The following is a 20746-nucleotide window of genomic DNA, read 5'->3' as shown; positions in this document are numbered from 1 at the left end:
AATAAAATCAACTCTTGCCGACGTATAATTACTAAACTTAAAAAGACATGAAGTCACAGCTATCTTACAGCTTACCTACAAAAAATGAGATTGAAAAAACTAGAGGCCCCCACCCCATCCCCCCCCCCCCCCCCCCCGATCTGTAAGGGTTAAACAAAATTGTTTTTTTCTACGAAGAGGTGGGATAAACCAGAAATTCTACTGTGATACTTCTGTAACTATCCATTCTAATCAACCCCAAACAAATGAAAACAAACCCCAATTATTATATTATTTTGTAAGAAACTGCCAGTACTAAGGTCATACCTTTTATGATAAATTACAGACTATTCACAGGAAAATAAGACAGGATAATAATAGTAGGTTTTTTGTTTGTAATTTTTCATATTTTTGTATTTTCTCTACTACTATTTAAGACAGATTTATTATGGTTTTTAGGATACCTTGTCCCAAAAAGCATTCAGAATAAATAACTTTGTTTGTGTTGAGAACCCTCAACCGTGGCTCAACATGTAGCGCTTCCCAACGTCGTTGAATAAGTGATAGGTTTTAATCTCAGCTCGAGACTGTGTCACAATAATTGTTAAAAATTGTTCCTACTGCTTCTATGGCAGGTGTACAACATAAACAGTAAGAGTATGGAAATGCCTTGGCCCATAAACAGGCGAAACTCAATACCAAGCACATATAGGACTTCTCAGACAAAGGTCGCGCAATCAAAGGGTTGGTTGTCTGTAAGATGTTACTTAACCTAATATCCTTGGGTGTTAGAGTAATACATTTCATAACAAACATATGAAGCTATGGATTATCTAGATGATCTCTTTTAAAATCAAAGGAGATTCCTGCCCTTACCTTGTATGTCAGTCGGTCAGTCAGTCAAGACATATAATTAATTCCTTAATTTTTATCGTTCCTAATACCTTTAATTCTTATGGATGTTGTCATCTTTGTTTTTAACACTAAAGCGTATTTTTCTGTCTTTAATTCAGTAGTTGGATGTTTAGATATATTAAAAATATTTTTTGATTATCATGAAAAGGCCCTAACTCAAAAGTATTGTCCAAACTTTTCAACTAAAAATGTACAATGTAATTTTCTTGATCGTCATTTGGGATGCATACAAGTTTTTTTATAATAAGGTTGTTTGTTTGTATGTCTAACTAGTTAAGCTTTTATGGATGTGTTCTATGTATCAAAATGTTGTATAATGTTTGTCTGACAGTATTTTTAGTATTGGCCCCGATTGCTTTGCTGTTAAAATATGATCAGATCTAAATTTAACAAAGAACAATAGTTTCCGGTTAGATTTTCTAAAATTCTAAATTTGTTTTCTCGTCCTTTTGAAGATATAAATAATGATGCAAACAAAGTTTCATAATGATTTCAAGTGTATTTAAGTAAGTTTTGTGAGCTTTGTTTTCACAAATATTGCCATCCTTGTGCTTGTATTAAAAAAAACAGCATGGTATTCCACGTGAGATACCTGTATGAGGTTCCTAAATTTAAGTGCTAACAAGGATAACAACACCCATAACCCGCGAACGTGACTCAACACGTAGCCAATCCGTTCTTTGTTGGGGAGGTGATTGGTTCGAATCTCGACTAAATACCCGTCATAAGTAACGACGTTAAACATGGTTCCTTCTGCTGCTTTGTCAGGTGCGCGACATTAATAGTTAGAGTAGAGGGAATGCATTTGCCCTAAACAGGCGCAATTTATTGCCATGCACTGTTAGCACTTCCAGACAAAGGCCGTGCAATCAAAGAGTTGATTATCTATTGGGTGTTACTTAACTTTATACCCAGGATCATTGTACAGAAAAGGAAAGATTTTGCTCCTTTTAGTTATCCTTGGTTGTTGGACCTGACGTTAGTCACAGACAACAGTATCGCCCGTTTCAAATAATTTATTCCATAAAAGGAAAGCTCTGAAATCAAATAGTAAAACAAACGAACAGGAACACTTAATAAGAGACAAAATTGACTGGAATATTATAGAACTCACGAAATATTTTTTAATGCCTAAAAACCATCCTAAATTGTTAACCATACATAAACAATTGATAGTCTGTCAAAAAAAAATTCATTTAGTCATTAAATAATACAAAATTAATTTTTTTCGTTTTGACTTTAGCAACGCCATCAACTTTAACACATTGAAGAGGAGATACTAATTTTGTTCTAAAACGCACAATTTTTAGAGTTAAAACATGATTAATAACTTAATCTCTTCCTTTAAACTTGCTTGACAATCGGAAAACTTTAAATCAACACATTTATTAATGTCTAGGAGTACAGCTCTTCACAAGTCATTTTTACCTGGAGGTCGATTGTGGAAAAACCCCTGCCAAATATCAAATTTTTTTTTCATAAATGGAACAGTCTATACTTGGGTAAAATATGGTATCAATTCTAGATTGGAGACGTTATTCAAACTAGTTCTATAACTTATTAATCTGTTTCTAAAAATCTAGCTTTCTTTCTTTGCACTTCTTTGTACTTGTTTTTTTTTGTCAAAATGATAAAATGTTTTAACAAATAATCTTAAATATATGAGGTTATATAAATAGAAAAGGATATCCAGGGAGGTTGGCTAAATCTTCCCTTATTACATCTTGGCAAATGAACTATCCCTTCCTGTTAAACCTAGATAAATGGAACACAAACAAGGATGACAACATCCATAAAAGCGAAACACTGAAACTGTAGGACAAACGGACATTAACACTTATATAGTGTCAGAACTGGATAATAAGAGTATAAATGTATAAGAGTTGAAGCAAAATTGTAAGTTTAAATTTGTTGAAAAACTGCTTGATACAGGATAATGTTTATGGACATACTTACATTTTTAGTACTTGATTATATATTTGCTTTGCTTGAAACATTATAATTTGTTGTCCCAAGAATAAACATACCAAAAATCAGATCAATCGGATGATTAGATCACATAAAAAAATTTTATTAAAAAGTAAAAAAATCAGCATGTTTAATATGGATGTACGGACATTCTTGTAATGATTATAGATTTGCTACGCTTTTTAAATCGTACCTAACTACTAAAGGAATCACCTTGCAAAGTTTGAAATTGATAGGACAATTCTAACATGCCTAAATTAACTAAAATAGCTATCTGTTTGTGACGGACGGATGGAAGACGGACGGACAGACCCTAATTATAGAAAAGCTTTGCTTTTAAAAAAATACACTATGCATGAAAACAAATTTACAGTAGCGAAGCTACTTTAAAATTAATTTTGTTTAAACCATAGCTTAGGGTGTGTTTTAGTTATTTATGAGAAAATATATCAAAGTAACAAAAAACTGTTGAGCTGAAAAATTGTTGTAATATTTATTAATAGCCACAGCCAGCGGCTGGTAGTTTGCAACTCAACAGTTTTTTGTTACTGTTGATATATTTTCTCATAATTAACCAAAACAAACCCCCCATAAAAACAAGATTGCATGTTCAATTTTACAAGTTTAGCTGAATAATTGCACCAGTGGTCAGCCGCCAAATCGCCAAATTAAAAGTTTTGCAAAATATTTCTAGACTGACCCATAGTATTATAATTCAGAGCTCTATCTTGTATATGGGCCTCAGAGCGCACTGTTACTGTGAAAGTGTACAAACCCCTTCCCCTTATTTAAGTGTGATAAAGACTAAAAGTCATTCTAAATGTTTTAAATTACAAATCCACTTTTGACACTATACTGTTAAATAAAAAACAAGGTTTACAACATCCATAAATAGCGAAGCACAAAATCTATTGTAAAATAGACAAACGGACAAAGTTAGTTATAGAGCTGATTATCTGTTAACACAAGACTGACCGCGATACGGATGTGTTCTACTTAATTATGCTCCATATTTATGTGTATAGCTAAAAGAACTTTCAGCCTTCTATCTTTTACAAGAGCTGAGAAATCACGATTCCACCCCCCCCCCCCCACATCCGTTTTGTCTTTAACAGACGGACTGACAGACGGACATTTCGAATTTTAGAGCAGCTTTGCTACTAAAAAGAAATAATACATTGAGAAAATTAGTTGTGAAAAATATTAGCAGCTTAACAGCAGTCCGACTGCTATGGATGTTTTATACTTAATTTACTTTTTATATCTAAAAGACGGACAGACATTTTGAATTATAGAGTAGCTTCGCTACTAAATAAATAATACATTGTTAAATTTTATTTAATAAGGATGACAATATCCATTAAAGCGAAGCCCTTAAAATTAAAAAGAAATTGATGTAAAATCATGGTTGCCGTTTAAGATTTGTAATATCTATTATACCTTATATTAAACATATTGAGCTGTGAAGCATATCATGGATGCTTGTATTCATCACAATCATTGAATCTTCGTTTAGGAAGGCCTAAACAACTATTTGTTAAATCATTTTATCATTTTGATAAGAAAAACAAGTACAATGAAGTTCAAAGAAAGGAAGCTAGATTTTTAGAAACAGGTTAATTAGTTATAGAACTAGTTAGAATAATGTCTCCAATCTAGAATTGATACCATAATTTACTCAAGTATAGAGTATTCCATTTATGAAAAAAAAATTTGATATTAGGCAGGGGTTTTTCCACAATCGACCTCCAGGTAAAAATGACTTGTGAAGAGCTGTACTCCTAGACATTAATAAATTTGTTGATTTAAAGTTTTCCGATTGTCAAGCAAGTTTAAAGGAAAAGTTTAAGGTATAAAACTCATGTCAACTCTGGAAATTGTTCAAATGAGAACAAAAATACTGTTTTAACATTTTTGTGTTGGCAGCCATGGCTTCACCATAGACGATGAGATAAAATAAAAATTTTCTTTATATTAATAAAAAAAGGTAACTTTTTAAAACAAAATATCAATTGTTAATGTATTTTTAACAATCTAGGATAATTTAAGGCCTTTTCCTTTGATGCGTGATTTTTCTGTATTAACATGTATTTGGTACTCTATAATAAACCTGATACAAAATTACGTAAATACGGGATTCTATTTAATAGTATAATAAAATTTTGGCACAAAAATCAAATATCATACAAAGGTGAGAATTTTTTTTAAATTCAGTGTTCTAAATGGACGTACGGACTTAATGGTAACGATTATAGAGTTGCTACGCTTTCTTTAATGTACCCAATTGTTGCAGGAATCGATAGGACAATTCTAACATGCATTATTAACAAAAAGAATTATCCGATGTAGATGTACGGAAAGAATTAATTAAAGAAAAGCTATGCCTTTAAGAAAACAACATGGTCTAGCATGTGAGTATCCTAAATGAGGTACCTATATGTATGTGCTAAAAATTTTCTATAAAATTGGACAATCATCATATTTTTTCTGAGTATGTGGCCTATACTTCGCATTCAGAGAAGCAAGAACTAAGTATACATGATATTTTTATGCCTTTTTTTAAACCTGTGTTACTTTTAACAAGTATGGCAATATCCATCATAGCAAAGTTTAAAATAAAAAGGAAGAACTAAAGAAAATTAACTCTTGTAGAGTGTCAAAACTTAATAAGAAGAACTTAATCATTTGTTGCAAAATTGTGTAAAAACAGAATACTGTATCAGACATACTTTAAATTTTTAGGATTTAATTATAGAGATGCTTTGCTTATGATATTGGACCTTGTTGTCAGATATCATATGGATATTATAATGATATCATACAAAAAAATGAAAAAAAAGATAAACAAGGATGACGAGATCCATAAGTAGCAAAGCTCAAAAATTATGGATAGTGGACATCCGAAAAAGTTATTTCTAGACCATTTTCATTTTAAAAAATAAGCCACGAACCCTTTAAACATTTTTAAATAGTCGTTTGAATCATTAAGCTAATAAGGAAAACGTGAAAATCTAAGAATCGATCAAACACCCCAATTCTAAAAAATAATAGGCCCTTGTAATAAGCGAACCATCTTCATAATAATAATAATTGTCAACGTTTCCCAGTTTTACTGAAAATGAAAGCAAAGTATTGTATTACAGACAATTTTCACGAACATTAAAATAAAAATGTAACCGATTTTAGCCTTATTTTTTTATTTTATATCTGCCAAAAGCTGTATATGTTTGCGATATTTTACATTTATTAGAAGAAAAAATTAAACTATTTTCCTTTTAACTATTAACAACTTTACTATTATAAAAAATTCATGAAAAGAGCCAAATCAATGTTTTTGCATTAAATGCTTTTCTAATGTTAAAATCTGAATTTTTATATAATACATATTTATGATTGTGAGGGTAATACTATACATTAGGATATATTAGTTGGAAGGCATTTTAATGTTAGGGGGAGATTTGAAATCTGCATCAAATTTTAGGGATTTTTTTTTATAAAATTCATTTTTTGTATAATTCTTTATCTAAAAGCGGAAATACAATTTAAGATAATTAATTTTGACATCTGTAATTGGTGGATTAAAAAAATCTGCGCTCTGATTGGAGTAGCTAAAGTGTCGAACATCATTCACCCAATTAGAGCGCAGGTAGTTTCCCATCCACCTATCCTATTGGTCAAAATTGATTAACTTAAATTGTATTTACGCTTTTAGATAAAGAATTATACAAAAAATGAATTTTTTAAAAAATCCTTAAAATTTGATGCAGATTTCAAATCTCCCCCTAACATTAAAATTCATTCCAACTTATATATCCTACTAAACATCCTATTTTCTACTTAGTATCACAAACATATGGAATCCAAAATGAAAGGTTTGAGTGTTTTTCCAGCAGCTTTCTTGATTGTTGCATCAATGGCAGGCAGTGGAGTAGTAGCCCTACCTCATGCCCTTCTTTCATCAGGTAATCAACATTTTCCTTTCCACCCCCCCTTGAAATATCTATGCACATACCAGTGTTTTAGTGTTAGGCTTGAATTTATATAGCTTTACATTTTTGAATTAGTATTAAACACAAAACTAATTATGTTAATGAATTCTATGAAAAAAGTTCAAAAGCATTGTTTTGAAGAATTTTAGTCCCTATCCATTAATATAAAAAAATTTGTTTAATGTACTTTTTAGGATGGTATGGTTTGTTAATAATTGTATTTTTCACCATAAATGATTTGTTTATTGGAACCCGGATTGCTTGCTGTTGGACAATTCTAGAAAGTAGATATAAAAAGTTTGAGGATCAGGTAAAATTTCATGTTAATTACAGGTAAAATTTTATGTTAATTACAGTTGAATATTTGAGCATAAGAAAAATGTGCTAAAACCATCTTTAGATGTTGACACCTAAGTTTTGAATTTAAGCCATTAATCGTTAAATTCTGATAACTATAAGTGGGGTAAAATTGCTTTCAAAAAAGTTCTCATAAAAAAACACACTGTATTTATAGATAATGGAAACGTAGCCATATTAAAAAAATATATGACTGCATGGTGAATGATTGAAAAATGTGAGGCAAAGTATTTTTCTTGCAGAAGAATTATTACATAGTCCCTTCTCTGCACTCTCATGACTTTGTTTTATATTTTATACATATCTTTATGTTGTTTCCACCACAACCTGAAATTTTTTTCATAGTTACTTATTGCATCGAATTATAGACAGCATTCCGGGGATATTAAATTGTAAAATTTTAAGATTAATTACAGTATTGTTAGCCTTGAGGGGCCGTAGGACCGGTCTAAAAGTAACTGATATTAATTTTATGACTTTTCCTTTTAATATTTGCAGATAAATTTCTGTAATAAAATGCTATAAATGATTTTTCATTGTGGCTGAGAACCAGTTCTAATTCAGTGGATATTAATCGGTTCTGAAGCCACACCAAAAATATTTTTTTTAGGTTAGAGATCCATACCCAGAAATGGCAGAAAAGGCATTTGGTAAAATTGGCCGTGTTGTTTGCCTTGTACTTCTGACTATAGAACATTTTGGAGTAGGCTGTGTTCTTATAGTTCTAATATCACAGGTATAATAACAATTTAATTACTGCAACAATTTAAGAAATGTATACAAGTCAAAATAAAATTTTAAGCATATTTGTGGAAAAAAGCAATGTTTAGGATAATGTTTAAAGACATACTTACATTTTTAGGACTTGATGCATCGCTTATAACATTGTTCTTTGTTGTCCTAAGAATCAGAATTTCAAAAATCAGATTATTCGAATAATTATTTCACATAATATTTTGTTGTTAAAATAGTAAAAATCAACATATTTCAAATGGATGTACGGACATTCTGGTAACGACTATAGAAGTTCTTCGCTTTCTAAATCGTACCTAACTATACAGGAATCACCATGCAAAGTCTGAAATCGATAGGACAATTCTATCATGCCTAAATTATCAAAAAAGCTATCCGTTTCGGATGTACACTCGGACGGGCCGACTATAATTATATATCAGCTTCGTTATAAAAGAAGCAGAATATTTAGATGTAAACATTTGTTTAGTTGGTTACTGGTTTGTTTGGGGCTGTAGGTATACACTTCAGTATTTGCATCTGGATGGCAATTGCATCTTTAATTCTTACTCCGCTCACATATTTTGGAAGGCCCAAGGATCTATGGCCCATAGCTGTAGGTATGTTATGTCCAGTATTGTTTAAAACCAATTAATATCCTCTGTATTAGAACCAGTTGCCGGCCATTCTGAAGAATCATGTAACGTATTATAGTGTAGACAACTTCTTACGAATAATTACACAAAAATCATGAAATTAATACCAGTTTTGTTAGCCTGGATTTTCCCGCACTTGTTTTAATAATTTTTCATTTTAATATTCTCAAAGCCTGTCTATAATACGATGTTCTAGTTGCTAATAGATTTAGGACAATGTGCAGCCAAAGCTGAACTGCCATACAGTTAACTATTAACTATATTTTTAGTAGCGAAGCTACTCTATAATTCACTATGTCCGTCCGTCCGTCCGTCAGTCAGTCCGTCCGTCCGTCAGTCAGTCCGTCCGTCCGTCCGTCAGTCAGTCCGTCCGTCCGTCCGTCCGTAACGCTATGGGGGAAATAGGATTTACTCAGCTCCTATAAAAGATTGAATGCTGAAATTTTTTTAGAACATTCCCATCATCAGGGAGCATAATTGACCATAACAAATCACTGACGGTCGGACGGCTTTTTAGCAGGTTTTAGGCTATTTTTAAATTTTCCACATTTTCCCCCATATCTTTGGTGTTTATGGTCAGATTTTCAAAAATTTTTCAGTTAAAGATATCAAAATTAAATTTTCCGTCGTTTGGAGAAAACAACAATAACGGTCAGACTGCCTTTTTGCAGGTTTTTTTAGCTATTTTTACATTTTTTACATTTTCCACCATATCTTTGGTGTTTATGAACCGATTTTCAAAATTTTTTCAGTTTTAGATATCAAAATCAAATTTCCCGTCGTTTGAAGAAAACAACTGTGAAGGTCAGGCTGCATTTTTGCAGGTTTTTGGCTATTTTATATTTTTTTTTACATTTTCCCTCATATCTTTGGAGTTTTTGTTCCAATTTTCAATTTTTTTTCAGTTAAAGATGTCAAAATTAAAATTCCCGTCGTTTGAAGAAAACAACAATAATGGTCAGACTGCCTTTTTGCAGGGTTTTGGCTATTTTTAATTTTTTTACATTTTTCCCCATATCTTTGGTGTTTATGATCCGATTTTCAAATTTTTTTCTGTTATAGATATCAAAATTAAATTTCCTGTTTGAAGAAAACAACCATGACGGTCATTCCCATCCACGAAATTTTGTGCTTCGCTACTTATGGATGTTGTCATCCTTGTTTTATAATCTTTAAAATACATGAAATGCTGTCTATTATATGAAATGAAACCTAATTGCTTATATTTCTTTTTTCAAACTTAAACAGCTATAGCCACCTAGAAGGAAGATTTGTATTATGGGATATAAATACTTAAGCAAGAAACTATCAGAAATTATTAAACCTGTAATAAATTTAGGTGGATTTACAACAACTGTGACTGCATGTGTTCTAATAATGGTAAATATTGGAATGATGGCCACAGAAATTGAACCTGATTTTCCAACTCCGAATCCACACGGTTTCTTTGAAGGTAGTATTATTTTCTAGTAAGACTTCGAAATCAATTAATATCCGCAGGATTACAACTGGTTCTTAGTCATTCTGAAAAATCATGAATGCATCGCATTACAGACAATTTTTCATGAATAAAATGTTAAAAATCGTAATATTAATTCCAGTATTTTTAGCCTTGCGGTAACGAAGGTTTTTTGTTTTCATATCTGCAGAAAGCTTTATATAATACAATGGGATATATAACTATTATCTCTTAGATTAAAAAATATATTCTTAGGGAGAAGGAGAAACTTTACTTTTATTTTTATGGATATTTTTAAAAGTACAAACTAATCACTAAATAAGCAAAATCAGATAATTTTCAATTTCTGGAATTGCTACTAAATCGGTCATTTGACAACACAAACATAGTGAAACTTATTTCAGCTTTTGGAACAATTATGTTTTGCTTCAGTGGAATACCTATTTTTCCAACAATTCAGGTAGCTATTGTCATAGACGTCCAAGGGGGGGGTAATAGGGCGATTACCCCCCCCCCCCCCAAACGATTTTGGGGGTGCCATAGGAGGGGGTATTTCCCCCCCCAAACAATTTAGGGGGGGTAAATACCCCCCAAAATAAGAAATCACACATAAAAAAAAATTTTGCGCGCCTCGCGCGCATTTTTAATACTATTTATTTAATAAAATTTAAATTACCCCACCCAAAAATTTTACCCCGGGGGTAAATTTTTTTTGGGGGGGGGGGGTAAACTAAATTTACCCCTGCCAACAGATTTCAGGGGGGGGGGTTAATTACCCCCCCCCAAAAAAAAGCTTGGACGCTAAGTGCAGTCAATATTCTCTAAAATGGCTATAACATATCGAATGATAGTGCAGCTATTACCTTTTATGATACAAATAAGGATTTTAATTGCCAATTATCTGAAAAGTTTATATCCTTGATCTAAATTTTTTTTTAAATTTTATAACTCTGCCAACCCTAAATCTTCATGCGGTTTTTAATATCTTTGTTATGATTCAATCCACGCACATAACGATTGCTTTAATCGTTTTCCAGGTCCCATAACTGTGCTGCTAGACCTTTATTTTTTTTAAATCGGTTCAGAAATAAGGATTTTAGAAGCTATAATATTAGAATATTAGTTGTTTGATCCTTATCCTATTGGGGAGTCTGATGGAGGTCAGGAACAAAGCCCAAAACCAACCCTAAGACATTTATAAACCTTCCCTTAAAAGTGTAACCAAATTGGAACAGTATTAGCAAGCTGTTTTTGTTATTGGCTGGCCGGAAATCGGCCGACTTCGGCCGGAACCGGCCGATTAAAATAATCGGCCCACATTTTCTTCATGTTAAGTTTAAAAATATCGTATTCGGCTATTCCTCAGCCGATTTAGTCGTCTAAGGTGGCAAAAAAATAGTCCTGGTCGTAATAAATTCAAATCCGTAGACCAATCTAAAATCAGTCCACTGGTTGTCGCGTAATGGTGATTTTAAAGTTGTAGACATGATAATTGCATAAAATAGAAGTAAAGTTTAAAAATACCATAGCCGGTTATTCCTTGGCCGATTTAGTCGTCCAAGGTGGCAAAAAAATAGTCCTGGTCGTAATAAATTCAAATCCGTTGACCAATCTAAAATCCGTCCACTGGTTGTCGCGTAACGATGTTTTTAAAGTTGTAGACATGATAATAATTGCATAAAATAGAAGTAAAGTTTAAAAATGCCGTAGCCGGTTATTCCTTGGCCGATTTAGTCGGCCAAGGTGGCAAAAAAATAGTCCTGGTCGTAATAAATTCAAATCCGTTGACCAATCTAAAATCCGTCCACTGGTTGTCGCGTAACGATGATTTTAAAGTTGTTATAAATGCTGCGTATATTATAAATATAATAATGTCGTCTTCGAAATGAAAATTTTACTCTAAGAAAATTTTTGAACTACAAATGTGATTTAGATGGATCTTTTACCATAAAATTACTTTTTCATAAACTAATTATTATTTAACTACTTTTTTTAAAGTAGCTGCACTAATTTTCCACCCAAAAAAAATTATTGACTGCACTTATTGGACGCCCCTGGCTATTGTATTGGCTTCATAAAATTATAAAAAAATATTCTTCAATTTCTATATTTCTTTTTAGGCTGATATGAGGGACAAAAGTAGATTTAAGTATGCTGCTATACTAGCAATTGTAGGTGAAAAATATGTTCTAAATTCATTTTGATTTAGAATTATTATGATAAGGTTTTGGATCATATAATTTTATTTTTCTTACTTTTAGTTCTTTTTGTCATTTATTTTCCTATGGCAGCTGTTGGATATTTTTCTCTTGGTTCATTAGTCCAGGTCAGATACTTTAATTTCTGATTATTTTCCATTAAATGAATGTTTCACACAGAACAATATGTAAATTAAAGTATGGTTTTCTAATTTAAGAATTTCACTTTATGAGAGAATGTAAATATTATTGAAAATTTTAAATTTGTCTAACAAAAAAATAACTGGATTTCTTTTCTATATCAAAAATCGTTCTTTGTGTATTGTCTTTATGCAAAAAATTGTTTTCTAGTTTGAATAAGATTTTTAAAATTCAACTATGAAAAGTCTGATTAATATTAGATAAATTATATTTTCTGCATAAAAAAATTAATGACATGACTAAATTTAATGTTTTTTTATTAAAATGTAGGACAACATTGTGCTGTCCATGACTGATGGTTGGATGAAGATCACAGTACAAGTTTTGCTTCTTCTACAGCTAATAACTGCTTTTCCAATTGTTACAAACACTCCTTTCCAGTTATTTGAAGAAATTATTGGCATACCATTAAGTAAGTAATAGCTAATAAGGCTGGTGTACAAAGATGTAATATAAATTAAGTTTTATTTTCAGAAACCACACCAAACCTCTTTTGTTTCTTGTAGTAGTTTTAATTTCAAATACTCTAAACTTCAAGAATAATAAAAATTCTAAATTCCTTTGTTATAGATTTGAATATATGGAGGTGTGTTTTTCGAACATTTTCAGTCAGTTGTCTGTTATTTATTGCTGAAAGTGTTCCTAACTTTGGAGCCATTCTTGGTCTGGTAATGTATTTAAGATATTTACTTTATTTTACATAAAGAAAAGGAAGACAAAAGGCAAAATAGAAATGTATAAGTTTAAAAAATGTATATGTATATTTGTTGCAAAACTGATAAAGAAGATATTGACACATACTCACATTTTTGGTCTTGATGATAGAGATGCTTCGCTTATAGCATTGTACCTTGTAGTAATAGGAATCAGTATTTTTAAAATCAGATGAATAAAATAATAATAACATACAAAAATTTGTTGTCAAAAAATTAAAACAATCGGCATGTTTTAAATGGACGTACAGACTTTCTGTTGATGGTTATAGAGTTGCTATGCTTCCTAAATTGATCCTAATTGTTATAGGAATCATCATGCAAAGTTTGAAATTGATAGTACAATTCTGACTTGTTTAATTTGACGATAGTTTTAGGTAGGAGGATCTACAGTGACACTTCTAACTTTTGTATTCCCATCACTTTTTTACATCAGGATATCAGATGCAACAATTGGAGTTAAGGGTGTTGAAGAAAGGTAATACAAATATTGTAAATCTACTTTCTTTACATTTGAAGTCATTAAACTAGTCTTTAAAGTTGATTTTATCTCCTTTAAAGGATGCATTTTGATTGTGGCAGTCTTTCAGCAGTTCAAGTAGTGTATTTCCTGCAGACTTCCTTCAAGTTTTTTTTCTAACAGAAACTGGTTATAACTAGAAAAAATTTTATCTAAATCTTACAGAACAATGTTTGAGAAAGTTCAACTCATTTGTTCCATGGAGTAAGGGAGGGGACAATGGGCAATTAATTCAATTTAAGAGTTTTCGCTAAATAACAATGAAAACCAGATTTATAAAGAAAATTTGACCAAAATTGAATGGATCATGGAAAGAAAACAAAGTCATTCCTAATTAGGACAGAAGTCACTGGAAATTGATCTAAGGAAGGCTACTTATGTCCTTCATCTAACAAAATCTAACTTAAGGGAGGTGACTTATGTCCTTTGTCTGACAAATTCTTACATTAGGAAGGCTGCTTATGTCCTTCATCTTACAAAACATAGCAAATTCTTGCAAAACATAGCAAATTCTTACAAGACATAGCAAATTCTTGCAAAACATTGCATATTCTTACAAAACATAGCAAATTCTTGCAAAACATAGCAAATACTTGGAAAACTTAGCTTTTCTGTCCTTCACATAGCTAATTCTTGCAAAACATAGCAAATTCTTACAAAACATAGCAAATTCTTGGAAAACTTAGCTTTTCTGTCCTTCACATAGCTAATTCTTGCAAAACATAGCAAATTCTTACAAAACCTAGCAAATTCTTGCAAAACATTGCAAATTCTTACAAAACATAGCAAATCCTTGCAAAACATAGCAAATTCTTACAAAACATAGCAAATTCTTACAAAACATAGCAAATTCTTGGAAAACTTAGCTTTTCTGTCCTTCACATAGCTAATTCTTGCAAAACATAGCAAATTCTTACAAAAAATAGCAAATTCTTGCAAAACATAGCAAATTCTTGCAAAACATAGCAAATTCTTACAAAACATAGCTAATTCTTGCAAAACATAGCAAATTCTTGCAATGAGGGTCCCAAACTCAAAAACAAATTTTCAGCGCGATCCGACCACCGGTTCTTGAGATACGGTGACCTGGTGTCCTTGGTAACGACTGTAAGATTTGGGAAATGGTTCGAATCCTTAGTAAATTTGGAAAGTCCAAAAATATTTTGACACTTAGTCAAATTTTTGAAGAAAAAATACCCAGGTGACACCAAGCGTACTTACTGAGAGGACAAAAATATTCAGTGTGTGTGTTAAGTGTCAAAAAATTTTTGGACTTTAAGAATTCTAAAAAATTTAATAAGGATTCGAACCATTTCCCAAATCTTACCGTCGGTACCAAGGACACCAGGTCACCGTATCTCATGAACCGGTGGTCGGATCGCGCTGAAAATTCGTTTTTGAGTTTGGGACCCTCATTGCAAGAATTTGCTATGTTTTGCAAGAATTAGCTATGTTTTGTGGGAATTTGCTATTTTTTATAAGAATTTGCTATGTTTTGCAAGAATTTGCTATTTTTTGTAAGAATTTGCTATGTTTTGCAAGAATTAGCTATGTGAAGGACAGAAAAGCTAAGTTTTCCAAGAATTTGCTATGTTTTGTAAGAATTTGCTATGTTTTGCAAGAATTTGCTATGTTTTGTAAGAATTTGCTATGTTTTGTAAGAATTTGCTATGTTTTGCAAGAATTTGCTATGTTTTGCAAGAATTTGCTATGTTTTGTAAGAATTTGCTATGTTTTGCAAGAATTTGCTATGTTTTGCAAGAATTAGCTATGTGAAGGACAGAAAAGCTAAGTTTTCCAAGAATTTGCTATGTTTTGTAAGAATTTGCTATGTTTTGCAAGAATTTGCTATATTTTATAAGAATTTGCTATGTTTTGCAAGAATTTGCTATGTTTTGCAAGAATTAGCTATGTGAAGGACTGAAAAGCTAAGTTTTCCAAGAATTTGCTATGTTTTGCAAGAATTTGCTATGTTTTGTAAGAATTTGCAATGTTTTGCAAGAATTTGCTATGTTTTGTAAGAATTTGCTATGTTTTGCAAGAATTTGCTATGTTTTGTAAGAATTTGCTATGTTTTGTAAGAATTTGCTATGTTTTGCAAGAATTTGCTATGTTTTGCAAGAATTTGCTATGTTTTGTAAGAATTTGCTATGTTTTGCAAGAGTTTGCTATGTTTTGCAAGAATTAGCTATGTGAAGGACAGAAAAGCTAAGTTTTCCAAGAATTTGCTATGTTTTGTAACAATTTGCTATGTGAAGGACAGAAAAGCTAAGTTTTCCAAGAATTTGCTATGTTTTGTAAGAATTTGCTATGTTTTGCAAGAATTTGCTATTTTTTGTAAGAATTTGCTATGTTTTGCAAGAATTTGCTATGTTTTGTAAGAACTTGCTATGTTTTGCAAGAATTAGCTATGTGAAGGACAGAAAAGCTAAGTTTTCCAAGAATTTGCTATGTTTTGCAAGAATTTGCTATGTTTTGTAAGAATTTGCAATGTTTTGCAAGAATTTGCTATGTTTTGTAAGAATTTGCTATGTTTTGCAAGAATTTGCTATGTTTTGTAAGAATTTGCAATGTTTTGCAAGAATTTGCTATGTTTTGTAAGAATTTGCAATGTTTTGCAAGAATTTGCTATGTTTTGTAAGAATTTGCTATGTTTTGCAAGAATTAGCTATGTGAAGGACAGAAAAGCAATGTTTTGCAAGAATTTGCTATGTTTTGTAAGAATTTGCAATGTTTTGCAAGAATTTGCTATGTTTTGTAAGAATTTGCTATGTTTTGCAAGAATTTGCTATGTTTTGTAAGAATTTGCTATGTTTTGCAAGAATTTGCTATGTTTTGTAAGAATTTGCTATGTTTTGCAAGGATTTGCTATGTTTTGTAAGAATTTGCAATGTTTTGCAAGAATTTGCTATGTTTAGCAAGAATTTGCTATGTTTTGTAAGAATTTGCAATGTTTTGCAAGAATTTGCTATGTTTTGTAAGAATTTGCTATGTTTTGCAAGAATTTGCTATGTTTTGTAAGAATTTGCAATGTTTTGCAAGAATTTGCTATGTTTTGTAAGAATTTGCAATGTTTTGCAAGAATTTGCTATGTTTTGTAAGAATTTGCTATGTTTTGCAAGAATTAGCAATGTAAAGGACAGAAAAGCAATGTTTTGCAAGAATTTGCTATGTTTTGTAAGAATTTGCAATGTTTTGCAAGAATTTGCTATGTTTTGTAAGAATTTGCTATGTTTTGCAAGAATTTGCTATGTTTTGTAAGAATTTGCTATGTTTTGCAAGAATTTGCTATGTTTTGTAAGAATTTGCTATGTTTTGCAAGGATTTGCTATGTTTTGTAAGAATTTGCAATATTTTGCAAGAATTTGCTATGTTTTGTAAGAATTTGCTATGATTTGCAAGAATTAGCTATGTGATGGACAGAAAAGCTAAGTTTTCCAAGAATTTGCTATGTTTTGTAAGAATTTGCTATGTTTTGTAAGAATTTGCTATGTTTTGCAAGAATTTGCTATGTTTTGTAAGAATTTGCTATGTTTTGCAAGAATTTGCTATGTTTTGCAAGAATTAGCTATGTGAAGGACAGAAAAGCTAAGTTTTCCAATATTTTGCTATGTGATGGACCAAAAACCAATTTTATGCAAGATTTTGCTATGTGAAGGATCAAAAAGTTAGGTTTTGTGAGGTGAAGGAAGGTTACTTATGTCCTCAATTTTGCAAAATCTTTGTTCAGGGAGGCATGTTATGCCCTTCATCTAACAAATTCTCACTTAAGGAAGGCTACTTATGTCCTTCCTAGGAAGGTAACTTCTGTCCTAATTTAGGAATGACTTTGTTTTCTTTCCATGATCCTAAAGGATCATGGTAATATAATTTAGAACAAAATTAGTTCTAGGAAAAAAATCATTTACTTGAAAATTAAATTACCAATACATCACAATGTAGTAAACATTCTGTAATTAATCACTAGAAAAATCTTGTTTAGAACTTCGTCAACCCTTCTCACAAATTTTAAACTGCCATCTAAATTCATGGGGTTCTTAGATTGTTTAATAAATAAATATCACAGTAGAGTTTCCATACATAGAATGACATTTTCTTGGGAAAAAATATTTGTTAAAACCAGCCATCAATAAAAAAAAATTTCTGTCTGGTATATTCAAAACTAACTTAGCGAGTTAGCGGGGCATTGATGAGCTAGTACCCAAAGTCAGTCAGAACCTGCTGAATTCGTGCACATTCCCTTTGAGCCAGCACCCAAAGTCTGAGACTCTTAAAAATTGAATATTTGATTCATTGTCCTCTCCCTTACTCCCTGCATTTGTTCATTAAATCAATGTATTATTAGTATGACTTATATGTCACACCTCATTCTTAATACAGAAATATTTTATATCTGATTCTGATGTATCAAGTTATGTTAGGAAAGAAAACTAATTTTATTTCCCTTGTCAGACTAAGTTATAATTTCTAGGAGGATAGCTGTATGGGAAAGATTTTATTGTTTGTTTCTCATCTTGGTTGGAATTGTTGGGGGAAGTATGGCAACCTATAATACTATCAGGTTTGTAGGTTTGGTTTAGTTTTATGTTCTTGATATTTCAATATATTCTTTGTAATATGTAATAGCAAAGCTAAAATATAATCAACTTTATCTGTCCATCCATCAGTCAGTCCATCTCTCCGTAATGCTATGTGGGGAACAGAGATCTACTCAGCTGCTGTTAAAGCTAGACTTCTGATTTGTCATCATTCCCATTATTATGGGGCATATTTCAGTTTATAACATCCATTTTCAATTTCAAAATTTTTAAACTAAATTTCACGTCGTTCTAAGGGATTTTATTCTAATAGTTCTAAATAGTTGTTATGATTATTATTTTAGGAACATTGTTGATGTATAGTTTTCACCGCCATGCTACATGCAGCTCTTACAATCAAACTTATCTGTAAGTTTTGAACACCGATTGGCATGCTGATTTATGTAATCTTTAAGTATTATGTTGTATTTATTTTAACTTGTATTATTATTTATGCATTATACAGATTCAAAAATACTTTATTGTAATTCGTCTTTTTACATTATATTATTCTTCTCACGCATATACGTAAGACGCGCATTTTTTTCATACCCCCTCCCCCCAAAAAAATTTAGCTTGACACTCCCTTTTGATGTCTTTGGGGGGGGGAATCACGTGGGTGTATACTGTAGAGGTGATCAGTAATAAAATGCTGTTTCTAGAAGTTGTACGTGGTCATACGCAATGTTGGAAGGGTGACACAAATTTCATATCTCATTTTTCGCGATTATGAGATATGAAATTTTACAAGAAGTACATATCTTAATTATTTAACATTGATTTCAGTCCTACTGTTATTGAAAAAATCACCAAACCTTGACGTATACTCGAATATTAGCATAATGTTATTTCTTGTATTCATTCGCATCCGGTGGATAGGAACCGGTTCTCATCCATACAAAAAAAAACTATGTCTAGCATCGTATTATATCCAGTTTTCTACGAATAAAAACTGGTTTTAATCTTATAATTGTACTTCTTATATCCGCGGAAAGCCGTTTATAACAGATGCGAGAAATAACTATTATAGCATAGTATTAAATACAGCTCTTCGCGGATATTAAAATGAGAAATTATAAGATTAAAATATGTTTTGTTGGCCCTGAGAGGCCAAAAGCCGGGGCTAATAAAACTGTTGCTTATTCTATTATTCAAGGAAAATTGTCTGCTATACATAAGTTTTCAGTATGGCTGAGAATAGGTTCTAATCCAGAGGATAATTATCGGTTTCGAAGCCATACTGGAAAAACTCAATCAGGAAATGCTTTCAACTTGCAGTCTATGGCGTCTTCTTACTCTCCTCCCCCCCCCACCCCACCACCTTTTTAAAATTCAAAGAATATTAGGATAAAAAAATGTTTATTCGTTTTTTCTTAAATAGGTTCTTTAACATAAAGTGTATATTAAGCTGCAGGTAAAATCCCCTCTCTCATTATTACGAGAAAATTTTAAATAAAATGTGTAGTTCTTTCATATACCTAACCTCTGCGTGTTAGGTGTAACCCTGCGTGCCTATAACTGCGTTGATTCAACCCCTACCTAACTTGATCTGAACTACTATAGTAATAAAAAAGAAAATTATAACTGCCCTCTTTTTTCAATATCAGTGCTTCAACACTTACTTCAAAATTAATATTTAATAAGTTTCAATTTTTGCAAATGTTCCGAGCCTACTCTATAACTTACTTTGTCCGTTTGTCTATTTTTAAAAGCGAAGCTTTTCTATAATTAGGGTCTGTCCGTCCGTCCGTCCGAGATAGATAGCTTCTATTCGTTAATTTAGGCATGTTAGAATTGTCCTATCGATTTCAAACTTTGCATGATGATTCCTGTAGTAGTTGGGTACGATTTAGAAAGCGTAGCAACTCTTTAATCATTACCAGAATGTCCGTACGTCCATTTTAAACATCTTGATTTTTTTACTTTTTAACAACAAATTTTCAAGTGTTTTAATTATCCGTTTGATCTGATTTTTGGTATATTGATTCCTGGGACAACAAAGAACAATATTATAAGCGAAGCAACTCTATAATCAAGTCCAAAAATGTAAGTATGTCCATAAACATTATCCTGTTTTTAAGCAGTTTTTCAACAAATTTACCTACAATTTTGATTCGACATTTATACATTTATGTTCCGATTTTTCAGTTCAGATACTATACAAGTTTGTCCTACCGTTTCAGTGCTTCGCTTTTATGGATGTTGTCATCCTTGTTTTTGTACGCCAATGGGGGCGGCAAGATCAGTGGCGTGCGAAGCACTTTGTCTAGGGTGGGGCATTTTGAAGATTTTGCAAAATTTTGCCCCCCCCCCACGGGGCACTTTGCTTTAGGGGGGGGGGGGGCATTTTGATTATATATACTAATTTTAAATAAGGGCGTTTTAAGGGGTGGGATTATTTGATTATTGGCCTTCTAGTCCTTATCCCTTCTTCCCCATCCCTATTTCCTTTTTCTATCCCCCAAATCTTCCCCCCCATCAT

General features: G+C 31.6%; 1 protein-coding gene across 2 annotated transcripts; it reads left to right on the top strand.

Annotated features, from left to right (window-relative positions):
• The first annotated feature begins 5351 nt into the window (after positions 1 to 5351).
• Positions 5352 to 18761, top strand: LOC145333482 (uncharacterized). Of its 2 annotated transcripts, none has more exons than XM_080178636.1 (14): positions 5352 to 5394; positions 6704 to 6824; positions 7046 to 7161; positions 7819 to 7944; positions 8431 to 8560; positions 9936 to 10049; positions 10460 to 10515; positions 12176 to 12230; positions 12317 to 12381; positions 12725 to 12866; positions 13025 to 13122; positions 13545 to 13645; positions 18159 to 18248; positions 18570 to 18761. In XM_080178636.1, the coding sequence occupies exons 2-14, from the start codon at positions 6716 to 6718 to the stop codon at positions 18586 to 18588; spliced, it is 1221 nt and encodes a 406-aa protein (XP_080034762.1). In that variant the 5' UTR covers positions 5352 to 5394; positions 6704 to 6715; the 3' UTR covers positions 18589 to 18761. The 2 variants fall into 2 exon arrangements, 1 of the variants encoding a protein (XP_080034762.1); XR_013884512.1 differs by having other exon boundaries at positions 5353 to 5394; positions 13604 to 13645; positions 18570 to 18760.
• Positions 18762 to 20746: the final 1985 nt, after the last annotated feature.

The sequence above is a fragment of the Acartia tonsa genome, chromosome 12 (assembly GCF_053477335.1).
Source record: "Acartia tonsa isolate MP-2025a chromosome 12, ASM5347733v1, whole genome shotgun sequence".
NCBI lineage: Eukaryota > Metazoa > Arthropoda > Copepoda > Calanoida > Acartiidae > Acartia > Acartia tonsa.
This window is presented reverse-complemented; position numbering and strand designations above follow the sequence as displayed.